This window comes from Salmo salar, chromosome ssa28 (genome assembly GCF_905237065.1).
Source record: "Salmo salar chromosome ssa28, Ssal_v3.1, whole genome shotgun sequence".
NCBI classification, from domain to species: Eukaryota; Metazoa; Chordata; class Actinopteri; order Salmoniformes; family Salmonidae; genus Salmo; species Salmo salar.
The window spans coordinates 19,172,105-19,195,117 of record NC_059469.1 but is presented as its reverse complement, the minus strand read 5'-3'; the positions used below and the strand labels follow the sequence as shown (position 1 = coordinate 19,195,117).

Sequence of the window (23,013 nt, the reverse complement as noted above, 5' to 3'; positions counted from 1 at the left end):
TTTTAGAGTGGCCTTTTATTGTAAGGTTCTTGATATGCCACACCTGTCAGGTGGATGGATTATCTTGGCAAATAAGAAATGCTAACTAACCGGGATATAAACAAATTTGTGAAGAAAATATGAGACAGATAAGCTTTTTGTACGTTTGGAAGATTTCTGGGATCTTTTATTTCAGCTCATGAAACATGGGACCAACACTTTACATGTTCAGTATATACAATGCATTCGGAAAGTATTCAGACCCCTTGAGTTTTTCCACATTTTGTTACGTTACAGCCTTATTATAAAATTGATTAAATTGTTTTCCCCCTCATCAATCTACACACAATACCCCATAATGATAAAGCAAAAATAGGTTTTTACTCAGTACTTTGTAGAAGCAGCGATTACAGCCTCGAGTCTTCTTGGGTATGACGATACAAGCTTGGCACACCTGTATTTGGGGAGTTTCTCCCATTCTTCCCTGCAGATCCTCTCAAGCTCTGTCAGGTTGGATGGGGAGTGGCGCTGCACATATATTTTCAGGTCTGTCCAAAGATGTTTGATCGGGTTCAAGTCCGGGCTCTGGCTGGGCCACTCAAGGACATTCAAAGACTTGTCCTGAAGCCACTCCTGCATGTTTTTGGCTATGTACTTAGGGTCGTTGTCCTGTTGGAAGGTGAACCTTCGCCCCAGTCTGAGGTCCTGAGCGCTCTGGAGCAGGTTTTCATCAAGGATCTCTCTGTACTTCATCTTTCCCTCGATCCTGACTATTCTCCCAGTCCCTGCCACTGAAAAACATCCCCACAGCATGATGCTGCCACCAACATTCTTCACCGTAGGGATGGTGCAAGGCTTCCTTCAGACGTGATGCTTGGCATTCAGGCCAAAGAGTTCAATCTTGGTTTCATTAGACCAGAGAATCTTGCTTCTTATGGTCTGAGAGTCCTTTAGGTGCCTTTTGACCAACTCCAAGCGGGCTGTCATGTGCCTTTTACTGAGCATTGGCTTCCGTCTGATCACTCTATCATAAAGGCCTGATTGGTGGAGTGTTGCAGAGATGGTTGTCCTTCTGGAAGGTTCTCCCATCTCCACAGAGGAATTCTGAAGTTCTGTCAGAGTGACCAGTGGGTTCTTGGTCATCTCCCTGACCAAGGCCCTTCTCCCCGATTGCTCAGTTTGACCGGGCGGCCAGCTAGGAAGAGTCTTGGTGGTTCCAAACTTTTTCCATTTAAGAAAGATGGAGGCCACTGTGTTCTTGGGGACTTTAAATGTTGCAGATTTTTTGGGGGACCCTTCCCCAGATCTGTTCCTCGACACACTCCTGTCTTGGAGCTCTAAGGACAATTTGTTTCTTCCTCATGGCTTGGTTTTTGCTCTGACATACACTGTCAACTGTGGGACCTTATATAGACAGGTGTGTGACTTTCCAAATCATGTCCAATCAATTGAATTTACCACAGGTGGGCTACAATGTAGAAACATCTCAAGAATGATCAATGGAAACAGGATGCACTGGAGCTCAACTTCGAGTCTCATATGAAAGGGTCTGAATATTTATGTAAATAAGGTATTTCTGTTTTTTATTTTTAAGAAATTTGCTAAAATGTTTAAAAACCAGATTTCGCTTTTTTAACTATGGGCTATTGTGTGTAGATTGATGAATAAGGCTGTAAAGTAAACAAATGTGGAAATAGTCAAGGCCTCTGAACACTTTCTGAAGGCACTGTATGTGCCATTTACATTTTTTATACAGAACATTGTATTGCACTCCCTATCTAAGAAATATGCTATAATAATGATTGACTGACTGATTGATTGATTTATTTATTGCTAGAAAATATCTGATTGATTCATTGCTCCCAGGTGGTGCCCGTCAACCTGGCCGAGGTGTACCTGCTGCAGTGCAACATGCGTTTCCCTACCCAGTCGTCCTTCGAACGGGCCCTCCCCCTACTCAACGTGGCCGTGGCATCCCTCCACCCCCTCACTGACGAACAGATCTACCAGGCTATCAATGCCGGCTCCCTGCAGGCAAATACACTTATTGCACTGACGGGGAACCGTTTGCATTTCCCATAGGAAAACATGTCACACTTAGCCACCATGCTAACATTACCTGTGCATGTGCAGTTGTATACCGGATAGCAACGATAGTGCCCGTGAAAAAGAACAGCCTTAGCAAATCTCCTGGGCATGTGCACAGCTAAGAAGCTAAGTTTCTTGGTTTCACCCTCTTTGCTGCAGGTTACGCTGGACTGGGAGGACTTCACACAGCGCGTAGACAACCTAGCCATGTTCCTGGTCAAGAGGAGGGACGGGACCAGGATGTTTGTTCACCCATCCTTCAGGGAGTGGCTGATCTGGAGGGAGGAGGGGGAGAAAACCAAGTTCCTGTGTGACCCCAGGTCAGTGGGTGGATGGGTCTCCTGGTGTGTGGGGGGTGGGTACTATATGAGAGACTGATGTAGTCTCAGATAGAGTTCCAAAACGTTCCCCAAATTCCTAGCTTTTCCAGAAATCACTGTTGGACGTTTCCTAGAATCAGTAGGGAATAAGCAGGAATAAGCCTGTTCAACTAACTGTCAACAACATTACATCGAACTATCTACTAACCCTAACTATTTGTGCAGAAGCGAATGGTTTATGTTCCTCCCTGTCTCCCTGTAGGAGTGGCCACACCCTGCTAGCCTTCTGGTTCTCTCGCCAGGAGACCAAGCTGAACCGACAGCAGACCATTGAACTCGGACACCACATCCTCAAAGCACACATCTTCAAGGTTCACCTAACCACACTGCCTACAGACACACACACAGACGCACACAGACGCACACAACACACACACACACACACACACACACACACACACACACACACACACACACACACACACACACACACACACACTTTCGTATGCACACAGCACAACTCAAAGCAGTGACAGCTCAAATTATGTCTATATTTCAGGGCCTAAGCAAGAAGGTTGGGGTTTCCTCGTCCATCCTCCAGGGGCTGTGGGTTTCCTACAGCACAGAGGGCCTGTCCACTGCCCTGTCCTCACTCAGAAACCTGTACACTCCTAACATCAAGGTACTGCTTTAACCTCTACACTCTTAACATCAAGGTAACTTACTGCTATTCCTTCTTAACTCTTAACATCAAGGTAAATTACTGCTTTTCCTTTTTAACTTTTAACATCAATGGAACTTACTGCCTTTCGCTTTTAACTCCTATCATCAAGATAACTTACTGCTTTTCCCTTTTAACTCCTATCATCAAGATAACTTACTGCTTTTCCCTTTTAACTCCTATCATCAAGATAACTTACTGCTTTTCCTTTATTAAAAATATGCTTTTCTAAATTAGCTTTTCCTTAACTCTATCATCAAGATAACTTACTGCTTTTCTTTTTATCAAGCTTACTGCTTTTCCCTAATATCAAAATCACAAGAAACCTATCATCAAGGTAACGTACTGCTTTTCAGTGTTGTCTTCAAAACCACCTAAAGCGAGACCGATTCAAGACCGGAGCAAATCGAATCCGAGTCTAGACCAAGACTGGAGGGTTGCCGAGACCGAGTCAAGACCGAGACCGGGCGGGGGAAAAGGGGTCAGAGACAGAGTCAAGACCGAGACCATAAAAATGCGAGTCCAATTAAAGACAATAATTGTAATTTTGTCAAATCCCCACCATAATAAGACTTCAAAATGTCCAGTATTTCTGTGTTCATATTTCAGAACAACATATGGATTCTTCAGACATTCAGAATAGTGAATAAAGGCATGCTGAGGGATAAGAGAGTCACTATACAAATTATTACTAACCCAAACACAGTGGAGCACAATGAGCCTTCTACACCTTCAGAGAAGGGCTAAGGATTTATAAAATAATGATTATAATAATGATCTGATTTAATCTCTTCAGTTTTTGTTGGAAATGAAAGGGTTAACACTGAAGAGAAAAAAATATCCTATCAGGATTTTTCTTTGCTAGTCTCTGGGGAGATAAATCTAGCTAGCTAAGTCAGCTATTGGCTAGGTCATCAGAAGCTAGATAACGGCATCTGCCATTCAACTGTATTAGGGCAACATTTTGGAGTGACAGTGGAATCAACCAATCACATTTTTACTTAATGGGTGGGACCGATTTTACAAAAACGTATGGCAACTTCTGCCTTCTTGAAGGCCAACAGGTCACTGCGCAATAGCGAGCAGTAATTTTCCCACGGTCTAGCACACCCAGGAAGAATGACACTTTTTAAAATAGTTCTGACAAGCTACCACTTAGATATGGTCATTTTCACATTTTCATAAATTCTTAGAATGTTTGGGAATTATATATACTAAGGCATTTGTGAAAATTCTATAGCAATATAGTGTGCATTTGGACAATGAATAGACACTGCAGTAAATTAAACTGAATAAAAACAACTGTCTTGTCCAGAACCGGAGTCTACACAGACTGGTGCGCTATAGCCAATCAGAGCTACAGTAGGCTTTTATACAAACAAGCCATAGAACACATTCGCCAAAAGCCACAAAATACACCTGAATGGATTTCTGCAAATATGCAAACACCACTGGAGTCCTTTTGCATGTGGGACCTACTGGCTTATTATGTCTGAATTTATGGACAGCTTATCCTTTAACATCATGCTGTGTGTGATTGTCTTTCCATCGGCCCTATGCAGTGGTGTAGTGGTGCCTGGAGAAGTGGGTAAAAAGAAATTCCCCAAAAGTTCCCAAACGACCCGCCCAGCGAAGGAAAGTCACCCTGTGTGAAAAATCCTATGTTTTCCAGTTTTTTTTAATTAGTTTTCCTATAGATTTTTCAGATTTTCACTCTCAAAATCATAGTTTTTTTTAAATAGAAAAAATACAAAAATGTGATGGTCTAAGTCCACAACAATGTTTAAACCACATCAATCTGATTGGGTGGGCCTGACAGGGCCTGGCTCCCCAGTGGGTTGGCCTTCGTCCACACAGGCCCTTCCATGTCTACGCCCCTGATGCAAACTGCACATGATGACAATTGCATATCACAAACTACTAACCAACACTTCGGACTAAACTTTTTCAATACCTGGTTTGCATACCCATTGTTGTCTTAGTTAGCGTTTCCTGTTAGATATCATAAATTGAAATGTCTTTCCTACCCTACTGGCTACCTATGTCATTCTTCTGTGAGCTGCTCCATGCCAAAACCAGCTGAGAACTGCACACTCTTGCTGCCTGCAGATTATATTCTTCTGAAACTAGGTTGTGTGCTGCTCACATGTGAATATATTTCACGTGCTTTGCGATTGTGTAGGCTACTTTGTGCATGATTTCTCTATTGTACTACATAAATCGTATACCTTCACTACACTACTTTGATACGCATCAGTATGGATTAAGAAGTCAGTATACACAATGCCCACTGAAAAAAACCTGGGTATACGGCTTACACCTGCGTATAGCCTCCAGTACACTACTGGCCCTTTGTGTTTTACAAGAAGTGCACCCTCCTACATGAGTGCGCTGGTATTATGGTTGCTGTCCTTTCAGAATCACAAACCTGTCACACACTGAAGATCTATAGGTTCACCACTGTACTAACCTGTCACACACTGAAGACCTATAGGTTCACCACTGTACTAACCTGTCACACACTGAAGACCTATAGGTTCACCACTGTACTAACCTGTCACACACTGAAGACCTATAGGTTCACCACTGTACTAACCTGTCACACACTGAAGGTCTATAGATATAAAGGCTGTTAAGATACTGTATTTATGTTTTAAGAAAGGAGTGGATATATTTGGCCTGGCGAAGCAGTGACTGAATGGAAGCTGATAATTATACGTTTTTTACTCTGCTGGTCTCGGGAAGAAATTACGAGTCCTCACTGTCTTAGACAGAGTCACGACCGAGTACGAATGTAACCGACACCGAGACAAGACCGATTCACTGAATATGTGGTCTCCAGACCGGACTTGAGTACTACAACACTGCAGCTTTTCCCTCTTAACATCAAGGTACTGCTTTCCATTTGAAAACAAAAGCCTCACACTCATGGCTCCGTAGATACCAGCGTTTGGACAGCTATGCTGCCTTCATCAGGGTTTCAGCTCTCCCTCTGACAGGGGGCCAACCAACTCGCCTGAATTAAACTCGACTTTTGCTACAGTTGTTTTTCTCTGTGTCTAACACTGTGTGAAATCTGTCTGTGTCCAGGTGAGCCGGTTGCTGATGCTCGGTGGTGCCAACGTGAACTACCGTACAGAGGTTTTGAACAACGCCCCGGTGCTGTGTGTGCATGCCCACCTGGGTTACATCGACATGGTGGGCCTGCTGTTGGAATACGGAGCCTCTGTAGACCAGCCCTCAGAGAGCGGTCTCACCCCACTGGGCTACGCTGCCTCTGGAGGACACATGGCTATAGTCAACACACTGTGTCGCAGGAGAGCCAAGGTGAGAGGGGGAGAGAGGGCGCAATGTGTGTTTGTAGATTCATCTCTATCTATGGATATGTTCTATGGACGAATGGGGATTGACATCTTTGTGTGTGTGTGTGTGTGTGTGTGTGTGTGTGTGTGTGTGTGTGTGTGTGTGTGTGTGTGTGTGTGTGTGTGTGTGTGTGTGTGTGTGTGTGTGTGTGTGTGTGTGTGTGTGTGTGTGTGTGTGTCCATCAACAGGTGGACCATCTGGATAAGAATGGTCAGTGTGCCGTGGTGCACGCAGCTCTCAGGGGCCACATGGAGATGGTCAAGTTCCTTATCCAGTGGGACTGGGCCATGGGACAACCACAACAGCAGCAGCAAGGAGCCTTCAGCAAAAGCCATGCCATCCAGCAAGCCCTCATCGCTGCAGCTAGCATGGGATACACAGAGGTAGACCTCCCGGCAAATCTCCTTACCTGGGATATTTTGTGAAATATGTGGACCTCACTTACTCAGCTGACAGTTTTGTAGAGCTGAGAATATATATTAGATTTTTTAGTCTGGGTAATTTCCCTGCAGTGTGTGGACTGGACAGCAATTCATTGTTTATCCCTATGCGGTCCTACTAGTATTGCATGCCACTCACACTAGTGATTTTTTTGGGAGGTGTAATGTGTATCATTATTTCCACCAGATTGTGTCCTACCTGCTGGACCTGCCAGAGAAGGATGAGGAGGAGGTGGAACGTGCTCAGATTAACAACTTCGACACCCTGTGGGGAGAGACAGGTATGCCAAGGCCTCTCGTCATATGCTTTTTAAAAAGGTCTTCAGATATAGTCCGCAGCCTTGTGGAGATTGTTTTCAACCCAGGAAACTATTTTGTTTTACCCTGTCCATTTTTACAGTGCTGTTTCCTTAGGTAGAATCATTAGGTGTCAGTGGCTTTAGGTTTGACACTTGAACTCTAAGCCGATGCTTAGTCTGGGCTAAAGATGAGTTGTAGCGGCCACCAAAACATGGATGGATGTCATGATTGCTTGCTTAGACATAGGAAGTGATGCTTGCTGTCTTGTTGTACTTGTTTATCACAGGGTTTTTAGATCACTACACTTAGATAAAACATGTTAATAAATTGTCTTAAATCAGACAAGTCATGACAGAGGGTTTTGAGCAGACCCATAGAGCGAGGGCTGCAGTGCGGATATGAAATAGAGAGATTTGCTCTGCTGTTTCTGCTGCTGCTGCGCCAAACAGACACTGGCTGATGTCAGACAGACAGTGCAGTGGTGTCATTGGAGCACAGACAGACAGGGCAGGGCAGAGCTCAGAGCTAGTCTTAGAGAGAGAGGGGGGGGTCTGCTCTGGGGTGCTCAACAATGACTATGCGGTTCCCACATGAGGACTGGAAAGATTGAGAAAAATCAAGCTATTACTGTTAGAGCCGATTCTCTCTCTCTCTCAATACTAATATGACTCTCTCTCTCAATACTAATATGACTCTCTCTCAATACTAATATGACTCTCTCTCAATACTAATATGACTCTCTCTCAATATTAATATGACACTCACTCTCAATACTAATATGACTCTCACTCTCAATACTAATATGACTCTCTCTCTCAATACTAATATGACTCTCTCTCAATACTAATATGACTCTCTCTCAATACTAATATGACTCTCTCTCAATACTAATATGATTCTCTCTCTCAATACTAATATGACTCTCTCTCAATACTAATATGATTCTCTCTCTCAATACTAATATGACTCTCTCTCTCTCAATACTAATATGACTCTCTCTCTCAATACTAATATGACTCTCTCTCTCAATACTAATATGACTCTCTCTCTCAATACTAATATGATTCTCTCTCTCAATACTAATATGATTCTCTCTCTCAATACTAATATGACTCTTGCTCTCTCTTTCAATACTAATATGACTCTCTCTCAATACTAATATGATTCTCTCTCAATACTAATATGACTATCTCTCTCTCAATACTAATATGACTCTCTCTCTCAATACTAATATGATTCTCTCTCTCTCAATACCAATATGACTCTCTCTCTCAATACTAATATGATTCTCTCTCTCAATACTAATATGACTCTCTCTCTTTCAATACTAATATGACTCTCTCTCTCTCTCAATACTAATATGACTCTCTCTCTCTCTCTCAATACTAATATGACTCTCACTCTCAATACTAATATGACTCTCTCTCTCAATACTAATATGACTCTCTCTCTCAATACTAATATGACTCTCTCTCTCTCAATACTAATATGACTCTCACTCTCTCTCTCAATACTAATATGACTCTCTCTCTTTTCAATACTAATATGACTCTCTCTCTCAATACTAATATGACTCTCTCTCTCAATACTAATATGACTCTCTCTCTCTCAATACTAATATGACTCTCTCTCTCTCAATACTAATATGACTCTCTCTCAATACTAATATGACTCTCTCTCTCAATACTAATATGACTCTCTCTCTCAATACTAATATGACTCTCTCTCTCTCAATACTAATATGACTCTCTCTCTCTCAATACTAATATGACTCTCTCTCTCTCTCTCAATACTAATATGACTCTCTCTCTCTCAATACTAATATGACTCTCACTCTCTCTCTCAATACTAATATGACTCTCTCTCTCTCTCAATACTAATATGACTCTTGCTCTCTCTTTCAATACTAATATGACTCTCTCTCAATACTAATATGACTCTCTCTCTCAATACTAATATGACTCTCTCTCTCAATACTAATATGACTCTCTCTCTCAATACTAATATGACTCTCTCTCTCTCAATACTAATATGACTCTCTCTCTCAATACTAATATGACTCTCTCTCTCAATACTAATATGACTCTCTCTCTCTCAATACTAATATGACTCTCTCTCTCTTTCAATACTAATATGACTCTCTCTCTCTCTCTCAATACTAATATGACTCTCTCTCTCTCTCTCTCAATACTAATATGACTCTCTCTCTCTCTCTCTCAATACTAATATGACTCTCTCTCTCTCTCTCAATACTAATATGACTCTCACTCTCAATACTAATATGACTCTCTCAATACTAATATGACTCTCTCTCTCTCTCAATACTTATATGACTCTCTCTCTCTCAATACTAATATGACTCTCTCTCAATACTAATATGACTCTCTCTCAATACTAATATGACTCTCTCTCTCAATACTAATATGATTCTCTCTCTCAATACTAATATGACTCTCTCTCAATACTAATATGACTCTCTCTCTCTCAATACTAATATGACTCTCTCTCTCAATACTAATATGACTCTCTCTCTCAATACTAATATGACTCTCTCTCTCAATACTAATATGATTCTCTCTCTCAATACTAATATGATTCTCTCTCTCAATACTAATATGACTCTTGCTCTCTCTTTCAATACTAATATGACTCTCTCTCAATACTAATATGATTCTCTCTCAATACTAATATGACTATCTCTCTCTCAATACTAATATGACTCTCTCTCTCAATACTAATATGATTCTCTCTCTCTCAATACTAATATGACTCTCTCTCTCAATACTAATATGATTCTCTCTCTCAATACTAATATGACTCTCTCTCTTTCAATACTAATATGACTCTCTCTCTCTCTCAATACTAATATGACTCTCTCTCTCTCTCTCAATACTAATATGACTCTCACTCTCAATACTAATATGACTCTCTCTCTCAATACTAATATGACTCTCTCTCTCAATACTAATATGACTCTCTCTCTCTCAATACTAATATGACTCTCACTCTCTCTCTCAATACTAATATGACTCTCTCTCTCTTTCAATACTAATATGACTCTCTCTCTCAATACTAATATGACTCTCTCTCTCAATACTAATATGACTCTCTCTCTCTCAATACTAATATGACTCTCTCTCTCTCAATACTAATATGACTCTCTCTCTCTCAATACTAATATGACTCTCTCTCTCAATACTAATATGACTCTCTCTCTCAATACTAATATGACTCTCTCTCTCTCAATACTAATATGACTCTCTCTCTCTTTCAATACTAATATGACTCTCTCTCTCTCTCTCAATACTAATATGACTCTCTCTCTCTCAATACTAATATGACTCTCACTCTCTCTCTCAATACTAATATGACTCTCTCTCTCTCTCAATACTAATATGACTCTTGCTCTCTCTTTCAATACTAATATGACTCTCTCTCAATACTAATATGACTCTCTCTCTCAATACTAATATGACTCTCTCTCTCAATACTAATATGACTCTCTCTCTCAATACTAATATGACTCTCTCTCTCAATACTAATATGACTCTCTCTCTCTCAATACTAATATGACTCTCTCTCTCAATACTAATATGACTCTCTCTCTCTCAATACTAATATGACTCTCTCTCTCTTTCAATACTAATATGACTCTCTCTCTCTTTCAATACTAATATGACTCTCTCTCTCTCTCTCTCAATACTAATATGACTCTCTCTCTCTCTCTCTCAATACTAATATGACTCTCTCTCTCTCTCTCAATACTAATATGACTCTCACTCTCAATACTAATATGACTCTCTCAATACTAATATGACTCTCTCTCTCTCTCTCTCAATACTTATATGACTCTCTCTCTCTCAATACTAATATGACTCTCTCTCAATACTAATATGACTCTCTCTCTCAATACTTATATGACTCTCTCTCTCAATACTTATGACTCTCTCTCTCAATACTAATATGACTCTCTCTCTCAATACTTATATGACTCTCTCTCTCTCTCTCTCAATACTAATATGACTCTCAATCTCTCAATACTAATATGACTCTCAATCTCTCTCTCTCAATACTAATATGACTCTCTCTCTCAATACTAATATGACTCTCTCTCTCTCAATACTTATATGACTCTCTCAATACTAATATGACTCTCTCTCTCAATACTAATATGACTCTCTCTCTCAATACTAATATGACTCTCTCTCTCAATACTAATATGACTCTCTCTCTCTCTCTCAATACTAATATGACTCTCTCTCTCTCAATACTAATATGACTCTCACTCTCTCTTTCAATACTAATATGACTCTCACTCTCTCTCTCAATACTAATATGACTCTCTCTCTCAATACTAATATGACTCTCTCTCTCAATACTAATATGACTCTGTCTCTCTCTCTCAATACTAATATGACTCTCTCTCTCAATACTAATATGACTCTCTCTCTCAATACTAATATGACTCTCTCTCTCAATACTAATATGACTCTCTCTCTCAATACTAATATGACTCTCTCTCTCAATACTAATATGACTCAGTCAGTTAAATCCTTATAATGATAAAGTATTTTTTAAATGGCTGATCCCTGTGTGCCCCTTTACTCTCTCTGTCCTGTTGGGAACAATACTTGTATGACTCAATCAGTTAAATGCATAAATGCACACGACTGTATACTCCCACAACACATGTTCTCTCCTTTCTCTCCTCCCTCTTTCGCTACTTCTCTTGTGTTCAAATGTAGTGAGGTCAGAGTTATAAAACACTGTTTTGATGTCTAACATGTCTCATACCTTTATGGGGGAGTATGTTGTGGTATATATAACACATATAACTCCTATATAACTCCCTGTATGTTGTGTTGTGTGTTACTCATCCCTGCCCTGTTTGTCCCCACTCTCCATTTAGCATCCATTTAGCATCCACTTACTATACAATCTGCATGACTCACACACAATAACTGTCAGTCTTAGAATGATCAAGTGTAAAAAATGTTAAATACTTGTGTTGGATGACATGACTGATCCCTGTGTGTCCATCTCCTCTCCCTGAAGCTCTGACGGCAGCGGCGGGCCGGGGGAAGCTAGACGTCTGCAGACTACTGCTGGAGCAGGGAGCAGCGGTGGCTCAACCCAACAGACGAGGCATCGTGCCCCTGTTCAGTGCTGTCCGACAGGGAAACTGGCAGGTGAGGCTGAGTTTACCCTTTATAGTGCACTTCTTTTGACCAGGGCCCATAACACAGAACACTTAATATTAAAGGTACTGTAGACTGTGAAAAATGACGTTGCTACGAGCAGCACCGCAGATATTGCGATGAGCGAGATGCAAGACTTCGCTCTCACACAGTCACACACAGTATCTGCGCATGTGCATGGGTTCGCTTCATGCTGTTAGAGCGTGGTAGGTATGAGACCAAAACAGCTGAGAAGTTTAGCCTCGCGCTTCAACACTCTTAGTTGTTGTGGAAATTGACTCACTATTCTGTTTACTTTGTGCACCCATGTCATATCGCAAATCAAATCAAATTGTATTGGTCGCATATACATATTTAGCAGATGTTATTGCTGGTGTAGGTAAATGCTTGTGTTCCTAGCTCCAACAGTGCAGTAATATCTAACAATACACACAAATCTAAAATAATAGAATTAAGAAATATAGAAATATTAGGATGAGCAGTGTGTGTGTGTGTGTGTGTACAGTACCAGTCAAAAGTTTGGACACACTTACTCATGGAAGTGTTTTTCTTTATTCAAAATATTTTCTACATTGTAGAATAATAGTGAAGACATCAAAACTATGAAATAACACATATGGAATCATGTAGTAACCAAAAAAGTGTTAAACAAATCAAAATATATTTTAGATGTAGAATATTTTAGATGTAGAATAATAGTGAAGACATCAAAACTAGGAAATAACACATATGGAATCAAAAAATTGTTAAACAAATCAAAATAAATTTTAGATTTGAGATTCTTCAAAGTAGCCACACTTTGCCTTGATGACAACATTATCTCAATCAGCTTCATGAGGTAGTCACCTGACCTTCATTTTAATTTTTATTTAACCTTTATTTAACTAGGCAAATCAGTTAAGAACAAATTATTATTTACAATGATGGCCTAGGAACAGTGGGTTAACTGTCTTGTTCAGGGGCAGAACAACAGATTTTTACCTTGTCACCTCTGGGATTCGATCTAGCAACCTTTCTGTTACTGGCCCAACGCTCTAACCACTAGGCTACCTGCCGCCCCATGTCATAAAGTAATGATGGACTGTCGTTTCTCTTTGCTTATTTGAGCTGTTCTTGCCATAATATGGACTTTGTTTTTAACCAAATAGGGCTATCTTCTGTATACCACCCCTACCTTGTCACAACATAACTGATTGGCTCAAACGCATTAAGAAGGAAATAAATTCCACAAATGAACTTTTAACAAGCTCCATCTGTTAATTGAAATGCATTCCAGGTGACTCATGAAGCTGGTTGAGAGAATGCCAAGAGCGTGCAAAGCTGTCATCAAGGCAAAGGGTGGCTACTTTGAAGAATCTCAAATATAAAATATATTTTGATTTGTTTAACACTTTTTTGGTTACTACATGATTCCATATGTGTTATTTCATAGTTTTGATGTCTTCACTATTATTCCACAATGTAGAACATATGAAATGGGTAAAACAGTCAAATCAGACGAAGAGAGATCGAACGGCAATGTTGACAAAAACAAACAGTTGTGTTCTGGATGGTAACGATAGTGTTGTCCTCTCTCAGATCGTGGACCTGCTCCTTACTCACGGAGCAGACGTGAACCTGGCTGACAAGCAAAGCCGAACCCCTCTGATGATGGCTGCCTCAGAGGGTCACCTGGGCACTGTGGAGTTCCTACTGGCACAGGGTGAGAGTCAGGAGGAAGAAAACATCCACTCATGTCCTTGTCATTTACATTGTCTTTGACCTGCTGTCCTTTCATCCTTTGAATTATATAACTCTCAATTACTTTTTTTCATCATTACTTTGTTAAATACAATCACCAAAGCATTGATGGTACTTTATTTTACCAATTGACCTTTGACTCCCAATGCTGACCTCTAATCCCTGACCCCTCTGATCCCCCTGACCCCTCTGCCAGGTGCATCCCTACCTCTAATGGACAAGGAAGGGTTAACGGCTCTGAGCTGGGCATGTCTGAAGGGACACCTACCAGTGGTGCGCTGTCTCGTGGAGAGGGGGGCTGCTACGGACCACGCTGATAAGAACGGACGCACGCCCCTCGACCTGGCTGCCTTCTACGGGGACTCAGAGGTGGTGAGTTTATAATGCTCTGCCGGGAACAGGCCCAGATCCCCGTCATTTGCGTGAAGGAAAGACGGAGGAAAAGAGGACGCAGATTGGGCTGCCTTTTGAGAATCCGTAGGCGAGCGAGTAAACTCCCACTGCCATCAATTCTACTTGCTAACATGCAATCATTGGAAAATAAAATTGATGACCTACGATTACGATTATCCTACCAACGGGACATTAAGAACAGTAATATCTTATGTTTTACCGAGTCGTGGCTGAACGACGACACGGATAATATAGAGCTGGAGGGATTTTCCATGCACCGGCAGAACAGAGAAGCTACATCTGGTAAGACGAGGGGTGGAGGTGTGTGTCTTTTTGTCAATAACAGCTGGTGCGCGATGTCTAATATTAAAGAAGTCTCGAGGTATTGCTCGCCTGAGGTAGAGTACTTTATGATAAGCTGTAGACCACACAATCTACCAAGAGAGTTCTCAACTATATTAATCGTAGCCGTCTATTTACCACCACAGACCGATGCTGGCGCTAAGACTGCACTCAACCAACTCTAGGCCATAAGCAAACAAGAAAATGCTCACCCAGAAGCGGCGCTCCTAGTGGCCAGGGACTTTAATGCAGGCAAACTGAAATCAGTTTTACCACATTTTTACCAGCATTTCACATGTGCAACCAGAGGAAAAAAACTTGACCACCTTTACTCCACACACAGAGACGCATACAAAGCTCTCCCCTGCCCTCCATTTGGCAAATCTTACCATCATTCTATCCTCCTGATTCCTGCTTACAAGCAAAAACTAAAGCAAGAAGTACCAGTGACTCGCTCAATACGGAAGTGGTCAGATGACGCGGATGCTAAGCTACAGGACTGTTTTGCTAGCACAGACTGGAATATGTTCCGGGATTCATCCAATGGCATTGAGGAGTATATCACCTCAGTCATCGGCTTCATCAAAAAGTGCAACGACGACGTCGCTCCCACAGTGACCATACGTACATATCCCAACCAGAAACCATGGATTACAGGTAACATCCGCATCGAGCTAAAGGCTAGAGCTGCCACTTTCAAGGAGTGGGACACTAATCCGGACGCCTATAAGAAATCCTGCTATGCCCTCAGACGAACCATCAAACAAGCAAAGCGTCAATACAGGATTAAGATTGAATCCTACTACACCGGCTCTGACGCTCGTCGGATGTGGCAGGGCTTGAAAACGATTACGGACTACAAAGGGAAACCCAGACACGAGCTGCCCAGTGACACGAGCCTACCAGACGAGCTAAATGCCTTTTATGCTTGCTTCAAGGCAAGCAACACTGAAGCAAGCATGAGAGCAACAGCTGTTCAGGATGACTGTGTGATAATGCTCTCGGTAGCCGATGTGAGCAAGACCTTTCAACAGGTCAACATTCACAAAGCCGCAGGGCCAGATGGATTACCAGGACGTATACTCAATGCATGCGCGGACCAACTGGCAAGTGTCTTCAGTGACATTTTCAACCTCTCCCTGACTGAGTCTGTAATACCTACATATTTCAAGCAGACCACCATAGTCCCTTTGCCCAAGGAAGTGAAGGTAACCTGCCTAAATGATTACTACCGCATAGCACTCATGTCAGTAGCCATGAAGTGCTTTGAAAGGCTGGTCATGGCTCACATCAACAGCATCCTCCCGGATACCCTAGACCCACTCCAATTCGCATACCACCCCAACAGATCCACAGATGACGCAACCTCAATCGCACTCCACACTGCCCTTTCCCACCTGGACAAAAGGAACACCTATGTGAGAGTGCTGTTCATTGACTACAGCTCAGCGTTCAACACCATAGTCCGCACAAAGCTCATCACTAAGCTAAGGACCCTGGGACTAAACACCTCCCTCTGCAACTGGATCCTGGACTTCCTGATGGGCAGCCCCCAGGTGGTAAGGGTAGGCAACAATACGTCTGCCACGCTGATCCTCAACACTGGGGCCCCTCAGGGGTGTGTACTTAGTCCCCTCCTGTACTCCCTGTTCACCAACGACTCCAACACCATCATTAAGTTTGCTGACAACAACAGTGGTAGGCCTGATCACCGACAACGATGAGACAGCCTATATGGAGGAGGTCAGAGAACTGGCAGTATGGTGCCAGAATAACAACCTCTCCCTCAATGTGAGCAAGACAAAGGAGCTGATGGTGGACTGCAGAAAAAGGCGGGCCGAACAGGCCCCCATTAACATCAACGGTTCTGTAGTGGAGCTGGTCGAGAGTTTCAAGTTCCTTGGTGTCCACATCACCAATGATCTATCATGGTTCAAACACACCTAGACAGTCATCAAGAGGGCACGACGACACCTTTTTCCCCTCAGGAGACTGAACAGATCTGGCATGGGTCCCCAGATCGTCAAAACGTTCTACAGCTGCACCATAAAACATCCTGACCGGTTGCAACACCGCCTGGTATGGCAACTGCTCAGCATCTGACCGTATGTTGCTACAGAGGGTAGTGCGTACGGCCCAGTACATCACTGGGGCCAAGTTTCCTGCAATCCAGGTGTCAGAGGAAAGCTGGTGTCAGAGGAAAGCCCATAAAATTGTCAGACACTCCAGTAACCCAAGTGATAGACTGTTCTCTCTGCTTCCGCACGGTAAGTTGTACCGGAGCGCCAAGTCTAGGACCAAAAGGCTCCTTAACAGCTTCTACCCCCAAGCCATAAGACTGCTGATAAATTAATAAAATTGCCACCGGACTATAACATTGACCCCCCCCCCATTTGTTTGTTACACTGCTGCTACTCGCTGTTTATTATCTATGCATAGTCACTTCACCCCCACCTACATGTACAAATTTCCTCTAACCTGTACCCCCGCACACTGTCTTGGTACCGGTACCCCCTGTATATAGCCTCAATATTGTTATGTTATTGTGTTACTTTTTGTAATTTTTACCTTTAGTTTATTTGGTAAATATTTTCTTAACTATTCTTGAACTGCACTGTTGGTTAAGGAATTGTTAATAAGCATTTCACGGTAAGGTCTACACTTGTTTTATTCGGGCGCATGTGACAAATAAAGTTTGATTTGATTTGGATGGACAACATTAGGAACAAAAGAGACACACTTGTATTGTAGGTCTTTTGTCTATCCCGATGTGTTCAAGTATAATTATATTTGTGTATATTTTGCGAGCAGTAACTCTCCCAAATTGTAGTACCATCCTATGATTCTACTCTAATGAATATAATTTGAATCACTACATTTCTTCCTCCTCGCCCCTGTTCCCTTCTTCTGCCGTCTGTCCTCTCAGGTCCAGTTTCTAGTGGACCAGGGGGCGATGATAGAGCATGTGGACTACAGTGGGATGCGTCCTCTGGACCGGGCCGTGGGCTGCAGGAACACCTCCGTGGTGGTTGCCCTGCTCAAGAAGGGAGCCAAGATAGGTATGGAGAATGGACTTAGTGTTAGACTGAAGGCCAATAGATTTTGGGCAGGGGCTGTCCCAAATTGCACCCAATTGGCCCTGGTCAAAGGGAGTGCACTATGTGGGGAATATGGTGCCATTTGAGAAGCAGACAGGACTTGTATGTAGACAGTGAATGAAATACCTCTCCTGGCAAATAACCCATTTCTCTCCACAGTGCAACAGGATATTTTGACTGTTGACAGTTTTATTTATTATTTTACATTTGACTGACTATCTGATATTGAGACACAATACAAAGACGATTCATGCATAAAGTAGGATGACACAGAAATACAGAATATGCATCCTAAATGGCAACCTGTTTTCTTATATACAGTACTAGTCAAAGGTTTGGACACACACATTCATTCCAGGGTTTTTCTTTATTTTTACTATGTTCTACATTGTAGAGTAATAGTGGACATCAAACTATGAAATAACACATATGGAATCATGTAGTAACCAAAAAAGTGTTAAACAAACCAAAATATATTTTATATTTGAGATTCTTCAAAGTAGCCAGCCTTTGCCTTGATGACAGCTTTGCACACTCTTAGCATTCTCTCAACCAGCTTAATGAGGTAGTCACCTGGAATGCATTTCAATTAACAGGTGTGCCTTGTAAAAAGTTAATTTGTGGAATTTCTTTCATCCTTAATGCGTTTGAGCCAGCCAATCAGTTGTGTTGTGACAAGGTAGGGGTGGTTTACAGAAGATAGCCCTATTTGGTAAAAGACCAAGTCCATATTATGGCAAGAACAGCTCAAATAAACAAAGAGCAAACAACATTACATCATTACATTAAGACATGAAGGTCAGTCAATATGGAAAATTTCAAGAACTTTTAAAGATTCTTCAAGTGCAGTCTCAAAAACCATCAAGTGCTATGATGAAACTGGCTCTGATGAGGACCGCCACAGGAAAGGAAGACCCAGAGTTACCTCTGCTGCAAAGGATAAGTTCATTGGTGTTAACTGTGAATCAGGCCTTCATGGTCAAATTTCTGCAAAGAAACCTCTACTAAAGAACACCAATAAGAAGAAAAGACTTGCTTGGGCCAAGAAACATGAGCAATGGACATTAGAGTGGTAGAAATCTGTCCTTTAGTCTGATGAGTCCAAATTTGAGAATTTTGGTTCCAACCGCCGTGTCTTTGTGAGACGCAGAGTAGGCAAACGGATGATCTCCAAATATGTATTTCCCACCGTGAAGCATGGAGGAGGAGGTGTGGGGGTGCATTGCTGGTGACACTGTTTATTTTGCTGGTGACACTGTTTATTTAGAATTTAAGGCACACTTAACCAGCATGGCTTCCACAGCATTCTGCAGCAATACACCATCCCATCTGGTTTGCGCTTAGTGGGACTATCATTATCACACACCTCCAGGCTGTGTAAGGGCTATTTGACCAAGAAGGAGAGTGATGGAGTGCTGCATCAGATGACCTGGCCTCCACAATCATTTACATTTTACATTTTAGTCATTTAGCAGACGCTCTTATCCAGAGCGACTTACAAATTGGTGCATTCACCTATAATATCCAGTGGAACAACCACTTTACAATAGTGCATCTAAATCTTTTAAGGGGGGGGGGGGTTAGAAGGATTACCTTATCCTAACCCAGGTATTCCTTGAAGAGGTGGGGTTTCAGGTGTCTCCGGAAGGTGGTGATTGACTCCGCTGTCCTGGCGTCGTGAGGGAGCTTGTTCCACCATTGGGGTGCCAGAGCAGCGAACAGTTTTGACTGGGCTGAGCGGGAACTGTGCTTCCTCAGAGGTAGGGAGGCGAGCAGGCCAGAGGTGGATGAACGGAGTGCCCTTGTTTGGGTGTAGGGCCTGATCAGAGCCTCCGACCTCAACCCAAGTGAAATGGTTTGGGATGAGATGGACCGCAGAGTGAAGGAAATGCAGCCAACAAGTGCTCAGCATATGTGGGAACTCCTTCAAGACTGTTGGAAAAGCATTCCAGGTTAAGCTGGTTGAAAGAATGCCAAGAGTGTGCAAAGCTGTCATCAAAGGCAACGGGTGGCTAATTTGAAGAATCTCAAATATAAAATATTTTGATTTGTTTAACTCTTTTTTGGTTACTACATGATTCCATATGTATTATTTCATAGTTTTGGTGTCTTCGCTATTATTATTCTACAATGTAGAAAATATTTCAAATAAAGAAAAACCCTTGAATGAGTGGGTGTGTCCAAACTTTTGACTGGTACTATAGTACTTTTGACCAGAAGTCTCTTTGGAGCTGAGCTGAGAGCTAAACCCCCACTGCTACTGTATGTCCCCCCCACCCTGGTGCTATACCGTACTGCAGCTTTTCTCTGTTCTCTCTGGCTAGTCACTCCTCAGGTCTTTATATCTGTCTTTGTTATTCTACTGTTACCGTGTCTCCTGTATTCTTTCTCTTTCATGTTGTCTCTCTGTCTCTTCCTCTCTCTCAGCTCTCTGGTTCTTTCTTTCTTTCTCCCTTGTTCTTTCTTTATCGATAGCTGTTTCTTTCTTTCTATCTCTCTCTCGACAGGTGGTTAGCACTGGCAGCATGTTTTTTTCTTCCTGTGTCTCTTTCCTTCTGCTGGGGCACTTACCCCCGCTTCTCACTGCTGCTTTTTTCTGTTCCTTCTCTCACTCTTCATCTTCCACCACCTCCTTTTTCTCTTTCTGTTTTTTTTCACTTGTCCTCTCTCTCCCACGCACCTTTTTCTGTTTTTTCTTCTTTGATTACTCTGGCCCGCTGCTCCCCCCCCCAACACTCACTTCCTCCCTCGCTCATGACCTCTCCCCCTCCCCCTTGATCTCTCTGCGGTACCAGGATGTCAGACGCTGCCCAGTCGGCCCAGAGGTAATCCCAAGGCTGTCGACATCTCACCCCAGCAGGCATTTTGACAGCCCTATCTCCTCTTTCTGTGTTGTCTCTGTGTCGTTATGGTCTAAGTGTCAGCAGGCCAGCTTAGCTGCAAACCCCATACTGAGAAATAACACTCAGGTATTACTATTATCACTGAGGCCGGTTTTCAATCCGATTGTGGGTTATAGGCATTGCAGCTTTTAAAGGCAATGTTCCCGCATTCGTGGAGATCCCATTCACTGTAAACAATGCATATGTTGGCTCAGTCATAATTTGCCTTTAAAAGCTGTAATGCCTATAATCCGCGATCAGATTGAATCCCGTCCTAACTATTACTTGGACTGGTTTTATTTAGAGGTAGATGTTCACATTCCGGTTGGTTATCATATGACAGCATGCCCAGCCTCCAGCTTACTACATTGTATCAAGGAGTTTTCTTATTTCCATCTCACAGATGCATGATGAACCCCTCTTATACCTTCACTTGGTAATGATCACCAGGGGAACTGCATGCGTCTGTAATGCCTTTTCTCCACTATCCACAGTTCAGATGATTCTACTGTGCATTGTTCATCCTTCTGAAACGTTCCTCAGTGTCAGCTAGGCCAGTCAGAAGTTCTGTTCTTACCTACTTCCTCTACCGTTGCCTCACCCTTGCCCTGGTCTGCAGAGCTCTACTGTGTTCTGCTTGCCTAGCTGCTATGAGTCTTTCCGTCATGCAAGAAACCCACCAACCTTGTCCTCATCTCTCTAGTCTCTGTGTAAATGAGTTTCAAGTGTAGCTTTCTGCAGAGAGCTATCCTAGTTAAGTTAATTGTCTCGCGTCAGATAGCGAGATGATTCCACCTGCACTGACTGGCGGTTGAGGGACGAGCCTTGCGTAGGAGTGAAGCCACCTGAAGTAAGACAATTAGATTGGGAGTGACTCAGTCTTTACCAGCCGCATCATTTTTGTATTTTGCGATCTTTCATATTTCTACCCGTTTGGCTGGGATATTGTCCCTACAGTGTACTCCTCTACATAGAGCAATAGACTTTAGAAAGAGAATAGCTTAATTTTCTCTGCAGCGGACAGACGTCTGCCTATCTCTGTCATTCCTGCCATTTTGTTTGTTGTTCTTGTCAGTTGTTGTGTGTTTACTGTGACTCAAAAACAACTCCTACATTCCTTTTCTTTTATCTTTCCCTGCTTCTCTCACTCCTTTCTTTCTCATCCTGTGTTCTTCAGGTCCAGCCACGTGGGCCATGGCTACCTCCAAACCCGACATCATGATCATCCTACTGAGCAAGCTGATTGAGGAGGGAGACAGCTTCTATAAAGTGAGATCAGGAGGCCCTATCCGAATCTAAGGAAGGACAGTCAACTATTGATGAAAAATATTAATACATACTGTATAAGAAAGAAAAGATATCTATACATCAAAGAAATAAAATGTTATCTAATCAAACTGTGATTATTATACATTTTTTTACACTTTTACAGATGTATTTATCCTCAAGTGCTATATAACTTTTTTTGTTTTAATGATCAATAAGACCTATATGTTGTCTGTCTTGTATGAATAACATGTTGTGTGTGTCGGTGTGTTCAAAAGAAAGGGAAAGTGAAGGAGGCAGCACAGCGGTATCAGTACGCCCTCAAAAAGTTCCCCCGTGAAGGCTTCAGTGAGGACCTCAAGACTTTCAGGGAGCTCAAAGTATCCATCTTCCTCAATCTGTCCCGATGTCGGAGAAAAATGAACGTGAGTTGTCAGGCTCTGACCATGGATGCATCACAAATGGCACCCTTGTGCCCTACTTTTGACAAGAGCCCTATGGGCCATCCATAGTATATTATCTATATATAATAGTGTAAAGTATGGTAAAAGTATAGGTGATAATCATTATAGTACTGTACCTATAACATTACCTCTGTTTTACCCCAGTAATATTCTGTAAGTATCTGACTCATGGATCACTTGTTATTGCTCTCAGGACTTTGGGATGGCTGAGGAGTTTGCTACAAAGGCGCTTGAATTGAAACCAAAATCCTACGAAGCATACTATGCCAGAGCCCGTGCCAAGCGTAGTAGCAGGTATTTATATCCCTGCACATCCCTGATATCCATCTACTGTAGAATAGTTTACATACTCTGCTTCACCCTCTTATCTTCTTCAGCCTCTCATAAAACAGTTTTCCTTCTTTTTTGACCAATTAATT

General features: G+C 42.2%; 1 protein-coding gene across 8 annotated transcripts in view; it reads left to right on the top strand.

Annotated features, from left to right (window-relative positions):
* tanc2b (tetratricopeptide repeat, ankyrin repeat and coiled-coil containing 2b) overlaps positions 1-23,013 on the top strand; it is a 253,028-nt gene that overhangs the window by 224,745 nt on the left and 5,270 nt on the right. For 7 of the 8 annotated variants that reach the window (XM_014179855.2, XM_014179852.2, XM_014179856.2 and 4 more), the window contains 15 exons: positions 1,846-2,013; positions 2,227-2,387; positions 2,650-2,758; positions 2,947-3,069; positions 6,199-6,435; positions 6,660-6,854; positions 7,099-7,192; positions 12,267-12,400; positions 13,988-14,111; positions 14,346-14,521; positions 17,811-17,943; positions 20,778-20,807; positions 22,042-22,133; positions 22,409-22,555; positions 22,788-22,888. In XM_014179855.2, the coding sequence (XP_014035330.1) occupies positions 1,846-2,013; positions 2,227-2,387; positions 2,650-2,758; positions 2,947-3,069; positions 6,199-6,435; positions 6,660-6,854; positions 7,099-7,192; positions 12,267-12,400; positions 13,988-14,111; positions 14,346-14,521; positions 17,811-17,943; positions 20,778-20,807; positions 22,042-22,133; positions 22,409-22,555; positions 22,788-22,888 (2,024 nt within the window). The remainder of the gene's footprint in view (positions 1-1,845; positions 2,014-2,226; positions 2,388-2,649; positions 2,759-2,946; positions 3,070-6,198; positions 6,436-6,659; positions 6,855-7,098; positions 7,193-12,266; positions 12,401-13,987; positions 14,112-14,345; positions 14,522-17,810; positions 17,944-20,777; positions 20,808-22,041; positions 22,134-22,408; positions 22,556-22,787; positions 22,889-23,013) is intronic. The other variant, XM_014179853.2, reaches the window with a different exon arrangement.